The sequence below is a fragment of the Mytilus trossulus genome, chromosome 6, assembly GCF_036588685.1.
Source record: "Mytilus trossulus isolate FHL-02 chromosome 6, PNRI_Mtr1.1.1.hap1, whole genome shotgun sequence".
NCBI classification, from domain to species: domain Eukaryota; kingdom Metazoa; phylum Mollusca; class Bivalvia; order Mytilida; family Mytilidae; genus Mytilus; species Mytilus trossulus.
In genome coordinates, this window is record NC_086378.1 from 18,704,657 (window position 1) to 18,721,092 (window position 16,436).

Genomic DNA, 16,436 nt, shown 5'->3' on the forward strand with positions numbered 1-16,436 from the left:
AGGTACAACATTCTGACATAACTAAGAGTCTTTTATATTGGAGGTAATTTTCAACATTATTAAAGTCAGTGTTGACTTGTAATGACGATTGATTGATTTGTTTTAATTGTTATTGGAAAGTTGGTATGAATGAATATTATATATACTAGTATTTTCATATAGTCAAACGGAAAAGAACAACAATCGTAGAAAGGAGAAAGTATGATGAGGCAGTTTTTGAGACCCTTGTTTTAAGACCCTTGAATTAAAAAATGAAACTCACAAATTTGAGACGACAAATTTGACAATAGATATCAATGAAGCTTGACAAATTTTGATCAAATTCAGATGTGACAGAGGCGTAAATGATGAACACAATAATATTCTCCCTAAATATCGGTTCATTTTTTTTTAGATCACAGTACAGTGTTCACCAAAGAACAAAACTAATACCGCTTAGCAAGCAAAGTCCCGACATGACCATGTTAACGATTCCAAACGGCCTAATTTATTTTCAAAACAACAAACGGGAAACAAATATGAAGTTACAACATAACGACAACCATTGAATTACATACATGAAGTTCGTTTTACCTCGAACATCAATGGACCGACGTTTTAGCTAAGAAAATACACCTCAAAATTAACCATCAGTAGTTTATATAGGGGCCATAATTGAAAAAAATCTTTTTTTTCTTCTGTGCAATATTTGATTGACGATTGTACAATTTTATTCTTTTTGGATTCATGATGTTGTTTGTAGAGCCAATGCTATTCTTGTATTTTAAGCCGTTACTTGGTATTCCCATTTTTGGCAGATTCGTAATCGGACTACCAAAACCTGGTATACATATGTAATAAAATCTCAACTTATTAAACAGCAATCTTTGGTTTAAATTATAAATTCGTAGTTATCAATCTCAATACAACGAATAGACTTTTACGCGGTTCAAGGGATATCTTAATCAATCAATACAGGACCGATAACTGTGTAAACAGGGTGAAATAGGTTATGATGTGTATAATGCAAAAAAGATACACAGTTTTAATGGTTGAGAAACTTTGAATACGTCGTTTTAAAATTGTATAATTATATGCTTTGTATGATCCATTATTATCTAAATCATTTGTATTCGTCTGTATGTTATCAATTCATTCATATCTAGAAGTTTAAAATTCTTGCATTTGTTTATACTGTACATTAAATATTTTTATAACGTACTAACTCTAATTCATACACCATTTTACTTGTGGATGGTTGTTTTTACAAGGGATGGTAGTTAATGTTTGTACACCATATCAAGATCATAAAAATAAAAAGCACCATACCAACTATCTAAGTAAAAGCCCTCATATTATGGAAGTTGATATTTATTTTACTCAAAGTTATCTTTTAAGCCGTTGTGAATTTAATGTTTTCTTCCTAACACTGGTTGTCTTGAACTCGACTGACTCAAAATTTGGGACGAGTCGAAATGTACATATGGTCCTGTGTTATAAAGACTGTTATCAATTTGAGGAAAGGTTTTGGAAGTACATTTTGATTGTTTAATGTGTTTGATAAGTTTTTTTCATTAGTGAAAATATTTATCATACTTATTACATGTGACCGCTGAAGGATAACGAATCTTAGATTGAGATTTTTGGTATAAAGCCTGCTCTATAGGACATCTGCTTTAGGAATAAAGTGTAAAACAACCAAATTTCACATTTTTACATATCACATTTATTGCTATTTATTATCAACAATACTGAACTTCTAACACATTAAATTAATTACACATATAAATTTATATTTCAAAAGCACCATTTGAAAACAATTGTTTTTCATCACAAATATAAGTTAAGTTCAAGTGTATTATGCCAATAATCTTTGGGCTAATATATGCAGCATTTCAGAACTTGCAGTCACTGAAAGCTTGCATACAATTCTTTACTAACATATCAAATAGATAATGTCAAAAATCTAAAACTGCCTTGAAACAGTGAGTCGAATAGATTATTTTAAGAAGTTAATCTACCGTCCATAAGACAACTTTGGAATTAAGGTGTATTTTCTTCTAACCAAATGCTTTGACCATGCCACATATAGAATAATCTATCATGGTATAAATTGGTTGCTCGAACTGTTTGTTTTGACTGATTGCTACTTGTTCAATCAAGGACGAAACCAGCATCCAAGATTGAAGCATCGGAATGCTCAGACTGTGACCGATCTATGTATACGGTTGTCGTACGTGGAGACCTAAATGTTAACTTTTGGGAGTCTCAAACATGTCCCGATTTTGACAGATAAGGATGGTAGCGGTACATGTGACTTGAATGAAGACTAGATGGCGGTGACGACTGTAAAGAGTTTCGGATTATATTGCTTCTGATTATTGCTTCATGTTCACTGGTCATTTGTTGTCCGTTTATTAAGACACTGTTATAACTGGGTATCATTCGTGAGTCCAAAGTATGGAGAGGTAAACCTGGTAGCATGGCATTTGATGTTGGCATCATTCCAAATGGGAACATACCATCTGAAATAGAAAGAGGATCGTGAGTGGAAAGCGCATAAAATATCATAATAAATTTTGTTGTACAATATTCTACTAAAAAATCTACTTTTTTATCATTCAAATTAGCTGTCATATTTAATTGAACTACAATAAATGTATTGAACAGTATAAATGAGCAACATCTTATGTCAGATGTCTATATAGAACACATTAAGATAGATTTAGATAACTTACCTCTTGATAAAAATGTGTCTCTATATTTCAAAGTGTCTTCGTCAATTGGGAAAGGAAAAGGTACTCTAGGAAATCCATGCTTGTTCAACAAATTTTCCATTGTTTCCCTGCAAAATAATGTTATATAATATAAGAAACCATATCAATAACAAAATATGATAACTTGATAAATAATTATAGTAATGAGTTGTTGGATTGCTGTCTTTTTGATACCATTGGTTTATGAATTAACTCAAATCAACAGAGCACAACAACAACAAATTATAAAACTGAGTGACGTCAAAGATATAGTCAACTAAGATGCAAATAATTGTTGGTACATATAGTTCATCATACCTCCCTTAAGACAAAAGAAATTTTTCAGCATCTATTTTTTTTTGTTTCTCGAATAATCTTGCAACAAAATTCATTAATTCTTTTATGTTATGTTATTTACCTTTCAATATCACTGAGTCGACTGGAATCTCTAAATCCTTTGGCAAATGGATTACTCTCAATCTTAAGCTTAGTTATCTGAAAGAAAATCAAACCGTGAGTAAAATTTGTTATGCTATCGTTTGCAAGAAGGGTAGAAAATGATTCCGACCACACAAATTTCTGACATCAATATGGCGTACGTGGTTATCACAGAACCGTAACAAATTATTACTAGACTGGGTGTCGAATATGTTTAACTGACCCTGAAAAAAACAGGGCACTATCGTCTTTCAGGCTTACAGTGATTAAGTTATAATAAGATTCTTATCACCGAATCAAAGTAACAAAAACGTTTTAACAAAATTAAGGGATATATTTACTTCCTATATAGTATGGCAGTTAGCAGACGTATGAAACATAAGATGACGTCAGGTTTCGGATGTCTCGTCATTTCTTTAACTCTCACGTGTTTTTTTGTTGTAATTGCGTGATTAAGTGATTTTATTTGTATTATTTACTGTCAGAAATTCACCTCTGTACCATTGTGGTTGATTTACTTGGCAGTAAACAGATACTGTATATCACCAAATTAAGACCCAGGCAGCGGAAGAGATAAAGAACAACAAAATCACAATGTTCAATAAACACTATATATTGTCTATTTTCAAAACTCTTTACAATGGAAAATGAATTAATTAAGAAATAAGATAACTTTCATGTGAAAGTGCAAGATCATTTTATCAGCATGACATGTTTACAAATTGGCACATTTGGCATATTATGAAAATTATTATTTAGTTCTTAAGTATTGTCTACTTACCAGTTGATTTTGATAGGCTGTTACCCCAATGAACACAGTTTCAGGGAAAACAAATGTCCTATATTCTTCATTTTCAAGGTCATTTACGGAACTCTTGTCGTCTGGTTGACGTTTCACTATATGAAGGCGTGGTTGGTATTTGTGCATTGAATTCAAGATAATCTGAAAACAGAAAGTAAGATTTTATGAGATGAAATTTCCCAGCTAAATGGATATTGTTGAACAAAAAGTATTGCAATTTTATTTGAAACCCTGTATTACTCCGAGGTACAAATCAACAAGCTAGTTCTCATATAATTATTACATTATTACTAAAAGTAAATTAAAAAAAAATGTAAATTACCTGTCCATTTTTATCCATAAGATTGTTTGTGAGCTTTAGTTTCTCAAAAGAAATTGTTTGTTTCTGCAACTGTTGACCGGAAAATGGTCCATCTGGATGAGAACAAAGCCTTGTGGGTAATGGTGGGTCAGCTTTTCCCGCCACTAACCAAGATGATCTGTGATAAGCATATCTGTATCTTTTGTTGTCTATTGGTACTATATCTAACAATATGACGTAGTTAGCATCTGCTTCTAAACCAGAGAATGATGCCCTTACCGTTGGAAACATACGTCTGAAAGGAAAACAACGTATAATTTACATGGTTTAATCAAAACCAATGGCCACAATAAAACAGAACAATGGTGACTTAAATTCAGTGACAAACTGTTCATTGCATTGAAATTCAAAATCTAGAAATAAGCAAGAATCTGGTAAAAATGTGTTCATTTTGTTCAGGAATTTCAAATAAAATACCCTGACATTTGCAGGCGTGTTGCGGCGAACTGGGGCCGTGTCAACGAAGCTGTCCTAGGACTAAGACATGTCTTAGGATGGTCTTAAGACACGTCTTAGTCCTAAGTCGGGTTAACGAAAGTCTCCTAAAATAAGATATGTCCTAAACTTGGTCCTAAAGTTAGGATATACAATTAGGTGTCTTAGGATAGTCCTAAAGGTTACATCGTACTAAAACGTAATAAAAACAACAAATATGGCATAAACTCAATACTAAAAATTACTAATACAATATTAAACTATCATTAGATAAAATTAATTTAAAAAAAATATTGTTTAATGTTTGTTAAAGATTTAGTTGTATTATATTAAATTATCATGTTCGTGCTGCCTTTTTTGAAGCCTAAACAATACTATTATCATAAGCAACAAATATTTTAAATAATTAAAATATGGGGAAAAGTTTGCTTCTTTTTTTTGTTACCTTATCCTGATTCGATACATGTAATGAAATCGAGTGGACCTAAGGACAAAACTAGTTTATGTACTAAAATTGCAGCACGAATATTACCATTTACTTTTGTTTTCGTATTAAATTAATTTATATCTTTTATTACATTTAATTACGTATTTATTCGTTTTCCGTAAAAACTTTTAACCTTTAATTTTGCGTTAATTGTTTTCTATATAAGAGTCATCCTTCCTCTCTTTACATATAGGTTCTAAAATACAATTCAATCTATGTCATACAAATCTCTAAATATATTTTCAATTAAATAAATGTGTTAGGATGGTTCTAGGACCATCGTAGTTAGGACAGTCTTAAGACAGCTTTGTTTTACATCCTAAGACATGTCTCAGACACGTCCTAAGACCATCCTAAATAATGTCCTAAGACCTATCTTAGGACATATCCTAGGATACTTTCATTGACACGGCCCCAGCTGGTGTTTATTTGTTGAGAGACATTAATGAGCATGTAAAAATTAAAATCCTCTATTAGAACCATATTAGATTATAATCATAAACACCAAACTGTCACTTATTCCGTGCCTTTTTCAGTTCTAATGATTTTTCATCACGCTTGGAATAATAATATATGACCTTATGTGGGCAAGAGTCAACAACGGCTCTGTTGCTTTCAACCTTATCAATAGAATAGTAACATATATCTTATTGCTGTTTTGCGTGCTCCACCTCGTTTCTATTTTGTGGTAATTCGTAAATTATGGGTTTTAGTTATTTCCCGACGTTTTCAGTAGTAAAGGGACTCAGATTAACCTTGTTTCACGTTTCAGTGTTTAGAGATATAGAAACAGATTACACGCTACACTTACAATATAAATTTGAAGTTTACACCACAAGTAATAGTTTTTGTTTAGTAAAACCGTATCGTATGTCACAGAATAGGGTCATTTTACCATTTTGCATTCAGTGGTGAAATGTTGAACTTTAAGATAATAAGTTTAACTTTTCCTCATTTGGACAGGTGGTAGGATAGTCAAATATACACCAATTTAGGTGAAATTGTATCACTTATTTTAATCTTTTCTTTCTAATATAGTGATAAGTACTTATTTTTTTTTATTAATTTATTATTTGACTAATTTGTTATAAGTATTTCAATACTGCAATTTTTTGAAACTTTACTTATGACTAATTTGCTTTGTCATGTTGAATAAAAATGTATCATTTTTATACTTATGTCCAGTGTTAAATCATTTGAAGTACAGAAATATGATCATAAGCACAAACATTATTGATAAATGAATTGTTGAATTGATTGAAGCTTTGAACAAAGTCTGAATCCATATAAAATAAAACTTTTATGAAAAATACAACACGAACAACAAAAGTTACTTTCTTGAGTCATATTGACAATTGCATAATTTAACCTATTTGGTCAACATTTTATTCTATGTTAATTTCATGTCAATTGCTGTTAAGCCTTTTTGTGAATAATGAATATACAAATCGTTGTCTCACTACTCATTGAGAAAATATGTACCCGTTAAGTTTTGTTGCCCATTAACTTGATCCCCACACAATAGATTGTCCCTCGGGGGATGAGCAGGCACCAAGTGATGAAGCTGAAGTCTATCGGACGAAAGGTAAGGGGTGGGAACCTCTCAGCCCATTAACACATTTAATCATCGTTTAATTCTCTTCTTTAATCAAGTTTCAATGTAAGTTGCGGGCTATTAAGAAATTGGAAAGTAAACAAGGCGTCTGGTAGACCATAAATGTAATTTTTATCATGTTAAGGATTAAATAAGGAAATGGCTTATAATTTGACATAAATCATTAATAGTAGATGTTTCTCACGGTCAAGACGGTTCCATCTCAAACAGCAACATCAAAGTTGGCATACCTTTCAGAAATACCTTGACTTCTAAAGGTAGAGCTAATTGAATAGGTATTGGTTTGAACGGTGATGACTAATTTTAATTCAAAGTGTTAACGGGTTCTAATCTTTTTAAGGTTTTGTTCTTATGGTTGATATTCATCAGTTTAATCAGGAATTCTACAGAAAATCATCTAGCCTGAACAAGTGTTGATGTGACACATTAAAAAGATAATATCTGCAATTAATTGATCTTCGTATACCGTTATTTAGCTTTTTCATATAAAAAAATATAATTTCAGTCGAGAAAAAATAACTTTTCAAATGCTCATTATTTTTTATTATCACAAATAAGCGATTCATCACTTTTAATAATTAATTTAACGTCTTTGAGCGTTGGAACAAATATGTTGAAATAAATAATAAGAAAGATAAAATCTTTGAAGAATAAAAAATGTGCCGATATCAGAAGTGCGAAATCTTGCCAATCGTTAAATACGTAAAAATCATCAACACCCTATTGTAAAATTTATTGTGAAGTTTGGCATGAAATAAAAGAATTAAATAATTGTGAAGATTTTTCCGACAAAATCTTTGTTTCTTAAAGAGGGTCAAATTTTAGAGATGATAGCTAAACAATCATGTGGTGAAATAAAATGATATAAACTTAGTAGGTCTTAATTAATGATCTATTAGCGTTGATAGCTGTAGTCAGCAATGAATTGTTTAAAATGTTCAATTGTGAACAGAAAAGATATAAATTTATTGAACCCGGTGTGGTGCTTTTAAGAAGAATGGAATATGTTGATATTATCCAAAATAATTTAATAACTATTTGCCAAGTTTTTATTTTTGTCTTGTGAAAAAATCTAGTGCGATTTATTTTGGTAACCATATTTCTTTTTAATTCTTGATACAATTTATTCATAAACATTTTTTTTTCCTATTATGATTTAATTTTATAATAAAATTTTGATGAAATTATTATATACTATTTTGGAATTTATCATTATCTATGATTTATATAATTTTACGTTTAATATTTATTTAAATAACGATATTTAGCATGGTCAAAAAATCAAAAATATCAAGACAATCATGACAATCTTATAAATATCGTTTTCATTATTAATAAAAAAGAAAAAAAAGAAAGAAAAAAAAAAAAGGAAAAACTAGGGAAAGTTAATTTAGTGTTGCCCCCAGAGTTTTCTTACTTAACACTTTATTTTTTTTTTACTGCTGAAACATTTCAATTATTTACAAATAGTCTTGGATTTACTAAATAATTCGAACCAAATTCACTTTTGTGACTGTAATAATTCAACCAAATTCACTTTTGTGATTGTTTTATTTCAAATGAAGTATTTACCTTCCAGTTTTAGTGATGATCATTTCTGTTCCAATGTCGTTGAATTTATCCCAGAGATCTTTGGTTTCCAGACGACATTTTACATTTGGCAGACTACCGGTGTAAGGTTCTGGTGACAACGGTGGAGTGGTACTTGCGCGTGCTTTATAGTCTGAACTAGAATCGTCTGAGATTATACTCTCTGAAAAACAGTAATATTAAAATATTACTTTGTGCTTTCCTTTTTTTTTTTGTAAATTTCTGATATTATTGTCAAAAATAACAAAACCTCTTTTGTGATGTGCATACAACACACTTTATTTATTTCAATGTTTTGTATCTCAAAAAATAAATAAACTTATTAAATCATTTATTTATTGCCAAAAAACGATTGCAGGAAATTTTTACATTTCCAAAGATATATTTTTCTTATTATGACGGTTTTTAGTAGTATACTATTTGTAGATTTTGATTAAAATTAGATTATACTGTTGAAATATTTTGTAGTCACAAATATTATATCAATATATAATGAAATAAAATTACATAAACAAAACATAAAAATATATATACAAATCTTAAACGGTGTTAAACTCAAAATCATTCAAGAAATACAATCTCAACTTAAACTAGAGAAATTGTGTATTTAATATTCACATTAAAAGTATATACAGTGTACACATACTTCTAAATATCAAACAATTAGATAAAGACAATATGACTAAAATATATAAGTGCAAGAAAAGATAAATTTTTTTTAAACTTACTTGGTGGACTATCTGCAAGAGGCGGTGTGGTTGGAAGCTCGTGATCTCTGGTTATATGCACTTCAACAATTTCACTGTCTTTCACACTTCTTTGACCAAGAATTGAATCTATAGAGAATGCATTTGCTTTTGGAGACAAATATTGTTTCTGAAGCTCAGTTCTGCAAATGTCAGTTTGGGTCTCGTCTCGAATTCTTGGTGATAAATCCATTTCTATTATTTTGATAAACTAAACAACAAACTTGCTTAATAAGCCGTGAATGTTCAAATACACAATTCTGTAAATTTGTTTATCCAGTTTAATGTTTCAACTTCAACAATGTCAACAAATTATGCTAAAATGAAACCATCAAACTTAATTTATCCAAAATTCATAGAAGGAATAGAGTATTAGTTGTAAGACGCAATTTGATTGGTCGCTTTCGATGTTGAATAGAATCGTTGAGATTGTTCCACCTTAAGGCGGAGATGAAATCAATAGCCACGTGTATAACTTGCTAACTTAATTGGTTCTGTTTCTTACAAACAAATTTAGGCACATTTCATGAATAAGAAATGTCACACACGAACTAAAATTCGTTTCATCTTTGGTGGCCGAAAAGTTGCAAATTCGCTCATTGGACATTTTCCCGTATAAACAATACTTATGCTATTTTGACACACAACTTTGCCATTTCATTTATTTACTGATAGCATATGAAATATATTGTTATTTATGAATAGAGTTTCAAGTTTCTAAGTGACTCACAAATTAAAACGATTTTATAATTGTTCTGCAGATAAATGCATGCTGTCATGCATATTTAGCAATAAAATGAATGTTTAATAAAGTATATTGTAAACTCCAGCAAGATCACAGAAAGGATAATACAACACTAAATATATTAAATAAAATATCTGTTTATTAAACAATTGATACAATTAAATTGAAATCCACTTAGAACTATAAGATATGTCGTAAGACCATACTAAGACATGTCTTAGTCCTAAGACAGCTTCGTGAAACTGTGCCCTGTTTATTAAACAATTGATGCAATTAAATTGAAATTAATATAATATGAAGAAGTTCAATCTGAGCAAGTATTTTTTGTCATATTAGTAATTAATTTCTTTACAGAACTGTAATTTATCATTTTTTGGTCATTTTGAAAGTGCTTTTGAGTCGCAGACGAGTTTGAAGGATGAATTCCACAGGCACTCGTCTGCCTGTGATGAATTCGACAAACAGTATAACACATGCTGTTGCAACTATACTTCCGAATTTACCAACAGTGCTGTATGGAAATTATTTACCGGTTGTTTCAAACACTTTTAATATCAGATATTCGCATAAATATAGATGGAAGAATACAAAGAAATATTTAGCAGATAGCATACTTCCATATCAATCCTAGATTAAAGATATATTCGTTTTTAATAAAAAGTATTATTTTCCGCCAAAATAATAAGTTTAGATACATTCGTTTCTTATAAAAAATTCTATTATATTTTTATTCATCAAACTGAGAATAATTACTACATTAAAATGATAAGTTAAAATTTTATAGCATTATAAATTTGTTATAAGTAAAAACTATAAGTATATATTGAATAGAAAATTAAATTAATTCACTCTCCAATGTCATAAACATGTTTATTACGGATAAGTTGTTACAGATCTTGTTAAAGATATACTGTATGGTCACTTGCCTTATTACAAGATCGTCCAGCGATAGCGAGATTAATATCTACTTGACACTTGTAGGTGTCATATAAATGTATACTAACAAGTTTATTTTCTTGGTAACATTGCTTTTCATGTAAATAAATAAATAAATATTTATTTAACTAAATAATGGAGAAAATAAATTTAAAAAAATAATAAAAAGTTATGGCCCTTTTTCATACATTCAACGAGGTTTTTTTTTATCGACATAAGCAACTTCTTTATCATCAAGTTATCCAATTCAGAAAACTGGTTTCCTTAAAATTTATTAGAAATTAACAATGTTAAGTTCTTCACGCATAGTCAATAAAATTATAAAACTGTTTGCCAGATTTTTGTAAGTTGAATCAAGTAAGTAAGCAGATATGGTTGCAAGCAACAAAGGAGAACATTATCAAAATTGTTGTTAACATAAGCAAATAAAATGTGTTTATGTTTTATTATTGTTTACATGTGACTATAGTCATGCTAGTGAATTCTTCTTCCATGCCAATTGTATTGCCCGGTAAGAAACCAAGTTTTCATTAATATTTGAGATTAAATTTAGACAGTGCCTACCTACTTAATAGTTTAAAGAAATACTATTGCACAATTAAGTGGCGACAAATGCACATATGCATGGGTATTACATATTTCGAGGAAAACATATAATTCAGAGATTTTTGTGATTTTTAATCAAAATGATTTGTTCTATCAAAGCAAATAGATAAAACTATCAATTGATAATAACAAGGATACTGTTTTTTTTAGATCAATGATAGTAAAAAATGAATGACAGTAAAGCCAAAACGTTTGAGTAAATTAGTTTTTTCAGAAACTAAAGACAGAACTGTCATATAGTTGACACAGTTACAAGTTCAATTATGTGCTTGTTGAAAATACAAGTTTTACCAGATTCCAGAAAATGTCACATGAAAACATGATGTTTTCTCGCTGATGAACTTCTTATCCCTCCAAGGAACTTGAGATTTTACATGATTTTATCTGATAGATATCAATTAACAATTGGCTTTTTACACTTGTCGATCGAATCAAACACACCTTTAGGCTGCTTCGCTATCAAAATAGAATTTCGTTGATGAGGTAACGTTGTGTGAATTTTAAACAATGTTTTTCTTTTTAATTTTCACTTTCAGCTGATGGGTTGTTAAAAAGAGGAGTGACGATTGAAAAATAACTATTAAAAGTAAAGTCTTTATACCCATAATAGAGTCTTTTAAGGTAAATAAATTCGTAAAGTATTTAGATAAAAATCTAAATAGTGGTCATTTCCTGCCAAATTAATCACTTTTGGTCAAAATGATTTTTACAATGAAAGCTTACAGGATAAATAATTAGAAGTATATTTATGCTTCAGGAGGCCAAGGCGCTTTCTCCAAAATTGAAAACATACATGGTTGTTCGAGTAATTTGTTTGGTTTCCTGTCGTTGGAGCTTTGATGTTTGGAGAAGGGATGCTTTTCAGACTTTACAAATAAGAAAAATTTCGTAAAAAATTAAAAGATGTACTATTCAGTTAAAAAATCCACTTGTTTCATTGCCCGTTTTATGATGAAACTCAATTAGTCGGAGAAAAATATGCAATTAGAACGCTTAAACGCGTTAAATAACGATAACATTTTTTTCTAACAACTATGGGAAAAATGAATTTCATACAGTCACATTGAATGTGTATTAGAGTATCTAGTATCTTTGAGGGAAACAAATACACAGTTTTACAATAATCATGTTGTTTTAATGGTGTTTGTAGCACACCTGCTAAAATTTCTTCAAAGCAATGGTGAAGCTGAATACCTATAAAATGACGTGTGGATAGATAAGATCACGAACCGCTAACTTGTTGCCTTGCTGTTAGTTGACATCGAGTTAAAACGACAAACACCTGTGTAATTGCACCTGTAATTAAAAGTCTCTTAATGATTCAACCGTTTAGGAATATCTTGTTTTGAAATCAGAAACTTATTTAAATTGACATGGAATTTTATTCGAAAAAAATCAACTGACAAATATTTTGTAAAGAATACATGACTCAATTTGAAATTAGAGAAAGAATGGGTTCTGCCTCTTTAAAGCATGATTAGTCGTTATCAGATTAATTAAACCGGATGGCAGAAGTTAGTTATATGTCTTTGTAGGTTATTCAAATTTATTTGATAAAAGTAACTAATTAATTGTTTTAACCAAAAAAGCCCCCAATGAAGAGGGATCTCGAGAGAGCGAAGACACTACTTCAGAAAACCGCCCGATGGTTTTGTGGTACAATGTAACAATCTCGTATCAAGTACGGGAGGTGCTTCTCAGCTAGTATTATTTTGTGATGGCGAACTTTGTCAAAGACTGACCGAGTCCAATCTACTTAAACAATAGATCTCTGATTTTGCTCAGATTATTCGATGAGTAAGCGAGTAATGATAGATGATATATAATGTAAATCAGATTGAGTCGACTCTTCATTAGAATATCGTATGCTCCTATAGAGGCTTGAATGGTTTCATTTGGACTGTTACAATGTACCTTGTCATCTAAAATGATATTCAGCGTGCGTGCCTATTACAAAGTATAAATAGATTGATTGATTGTTGGTTGCTTTACGCCGCATTAGCACAAAAAGGCTATATCGTGGCGAGCAAAAAGTAGAAGATAGTCTCCAAATGAGGCGTTTTTAATATGATCGTACTACTTGCCACTGGACATTATGTATCCATTAATCCATCAATCAATCATTTAGATAAATATACCATATGCCACTCCAAACTGCTTCTCTCTCTCTCTCACTCATTTTTGTTCAGCTTCTACTTTTCATCGGCTGAATGTATAAGCAGTTACGTGATACAAGTCAATGTCATCAAGTTCTTGTTTTATTACCACAAAAAATTCCTACATCAAATTAATAGTAGTTTCTTAATAAATTTGTCAACAAATAACGGTTACAACAGATAACTAATAGATTTTAATATACCAACTAATCTATTTCGCGTGAGCTTACAGACGCCAAAGTTCATCCTTTGAATTTTTGTGTATTGAATGACAAATTGAGAAGACATTTATGTCTTGAGATGATCCATACGACATGGAAAACCCTACTATTGATATTTTACAGAACAAGAAGAAACACTACTGTGAAGTATTTTTGTAGTATTGAATTATTTTTGACAAAAATCGTGTAAAATTTCCACGCTATCAGTAAAAAATATAAATATGTAGTTGTAACATGAAAAAGGTTGAAGATAGAGCGATAAAATGGATTTAAGTGCAGTAAATGACATGTTGCCTTTCAGTAAAGTTTTAACTAAATACCTCCGCAGTGAATACAGCACTCTTCAATGAATCAGCACAAAATAGGAGGTTCAGTATAGTAACGGTGTATATGTGTTCACAACTTATGTTCTTTAATAAAAGTTCATTATTTTTTTTCTGCATATGGTTGCAAATGTTCTCCGGTATTTGGTAATATAGTCACTGCAATAAACTCGAAATCTAGCACCAGAAATAAACTTCACAAATTGTGTTGCTTTTATATATATATAGCAAGACAAAAATAAGCGAAGTCCAGTGTCATTCAGTTTAACAATACCAAGGGGAGAGAAAAACAACAACTTCTCAATAAAAAAAAGTGTTTTCTATTCGAAACTATTTACGCTTTGTTTTCATAATTTTAACCTAAATAAAAAGTCATTACTAGAAAAGTTATAATTGAATTCATATTTAATTAGAAAAGAACGAAAAACACGAACCCTATCAACAAAAAGAGACGAAATAAGTTAGAAATAACGTTTAATATCAAAAGAGTACATGCATGTGTGTAAGTTTAACTGGTCTTATTTCATATTTTGTTCTGCGGCTGATATTTGACATTCCATTGACAATCACAGCGTAGGCGTTATGCAAAATCATTGTTTGATACTTTGATGATTTGTAAATTTCGATTAATGACAAGAACAGCAAACAGCTTACAAAAAGAGAAACAAGAAACACGAGATATCCGTTCCTCTAACACATACTTCTGAAATTTAATTATTGGAAATTTTGTATTTAAGAAGTTTTTCACAACTTGAATGTAAACAGTACTATATAGTATTACATACTGAACTGTGAAATATCAATCAATCAATCAATCAATCATCTACAAAAATCTAATTCATTTTCATGATAAACGATGTGAAGTCCGTTCTTTTTCCGAGATATTGATGAACACGAAAGATCACGAAAGTATATTGACAAAGTGTACTGTTAAAAAAGAGGTTGTAAAATTAAGTAATGGGCGAGTAGTAACATCTTATCACATTGTACTTGATAAGTTAGTGTGTGTGGCCTGTATTTCCTCATTTTTTATAGTGTCACTTTATAAGTGGGTACAAGTGGTAAAGACAGTAACACGTCATAAAACACAATAAGTGCCAATTTAACTCGGCACATGCACCTAAAACCCTAGCGATGAAAGTGTCAGAGGGGTACTGTTTTCTTGTAAAAACTAAGTCTGTCAAATTTGTTTGATAGTAAAATAAAAGTCAAATTAGCCATGATAAACAGATACTGAAGAGATGTTTGGACGAAGGTAAGTGGCGTCTTCCTAATTGGTGATAATTTATGTGCGAAGGAAATCATAATTTGATAAATTTTGCAACAATTTAGAATGATGCCGACCACCGAAAATGTTACGGATACATCTAATTTGGTTTGAAATACACGAAACCGCATGTACTTGAACCTTGTTTATACCATTATAAAGTCTGTATGGGTTTAGGATGTGGATGAAAAATAAAAACACGGGAGAAACAAAAACAATATAAGGAGAATGCTATGGTCACTTTTTCAGAAATTTGTAAAGTATAAACACAGGCCTAAGTTTGTTGTATTTGCTTGAAAATTAGCAGCAATAAACAACCTAAAATTTCATTAAGGCTATAGGGTTTTGTCACACTTATATTACTCTTCTGGGGTACTCAAGCTTTACTCCATTATTTGAAAGGTATCGTGTTCAACATTTAATTTTCTGTGTAATATCATGAGGCCCGTTGTTTGTCTTTTCTTTTTATCTTTTGGCCATGAATGGTTGCGTCGGTTTTTTTTTCTCAACTTGTGTTTTTTCTCCCGGTGTTACAGCCGATTTCATTGAGTACATGTATGTAGCAGTAGATTTAATATCTTTGGTTAGCTTGCTTGCTATAGCTGAACGGCCGTGAAGTCCTTATTAGGTAAGGTAAAATACCCTCCTTTTAGAATATACTAGTCCGACAGATACATGTGACCTATCTTTTTGTCTGTAGGACTAGGATTCTTCGAAAGGAGGGTTGTATACCTTATATAATAATATCTTTACGGTTCAGATAGCAAGCAAGCTAACCAAAAATATTACCTTAAGTTACACACTCAGCGAAATCGGCTGTAAGAAAAATGAACTGCTCTCTTTTCTTATTTCAAAAGAAATACAAGTATTATATTGACAAGGTTGGCGTGTATTTTTTTTTTTTTAACACTAGTCAAGTTTTATACTACGATTAACAAGCACATATATATAGCCTTTAAAAAGTAAAACCAGT

At 30.5% G+C, this 16,436-nt stretch overlaps 1 protein-coding gene across 1 annotated transcript; it reads right to left on the minus strand.

Moving 5' to 3' along the window:
• Nucleotides 1–1,832: 1,832 nt before the first annotated feature.
• Nucleotides 1,833–9,554, minus strand: LOC134720899 (T-box transcription factor TBX20-like). Its single transcript, XM_063583459.1, has 7 exons — nt 9,192–9,554; nt 8,446–8,626; nt 4,298–4,571; nt 3,955–4,116; nt 3,154–3,230; nt 2,718–2,824; nt 1,833–2,504 (listed from the first exon to the last, which is right to left on the minus strand). The coding sequence occupies exons 1-7, from the start codon at nt 9,400–9,402 to the stop codon at nt 2,248–2,250; spliced, it is 1,269 nt and encodes a 422-aa protein (XP_063439529.1). The 5' UTR covers nt 9,403–9,554; the 3' UTR covers nt 1,833–2,247.
• Between the last annotated feature and the right edge of the window lie 6,882 nt (nt 9,555–16,436).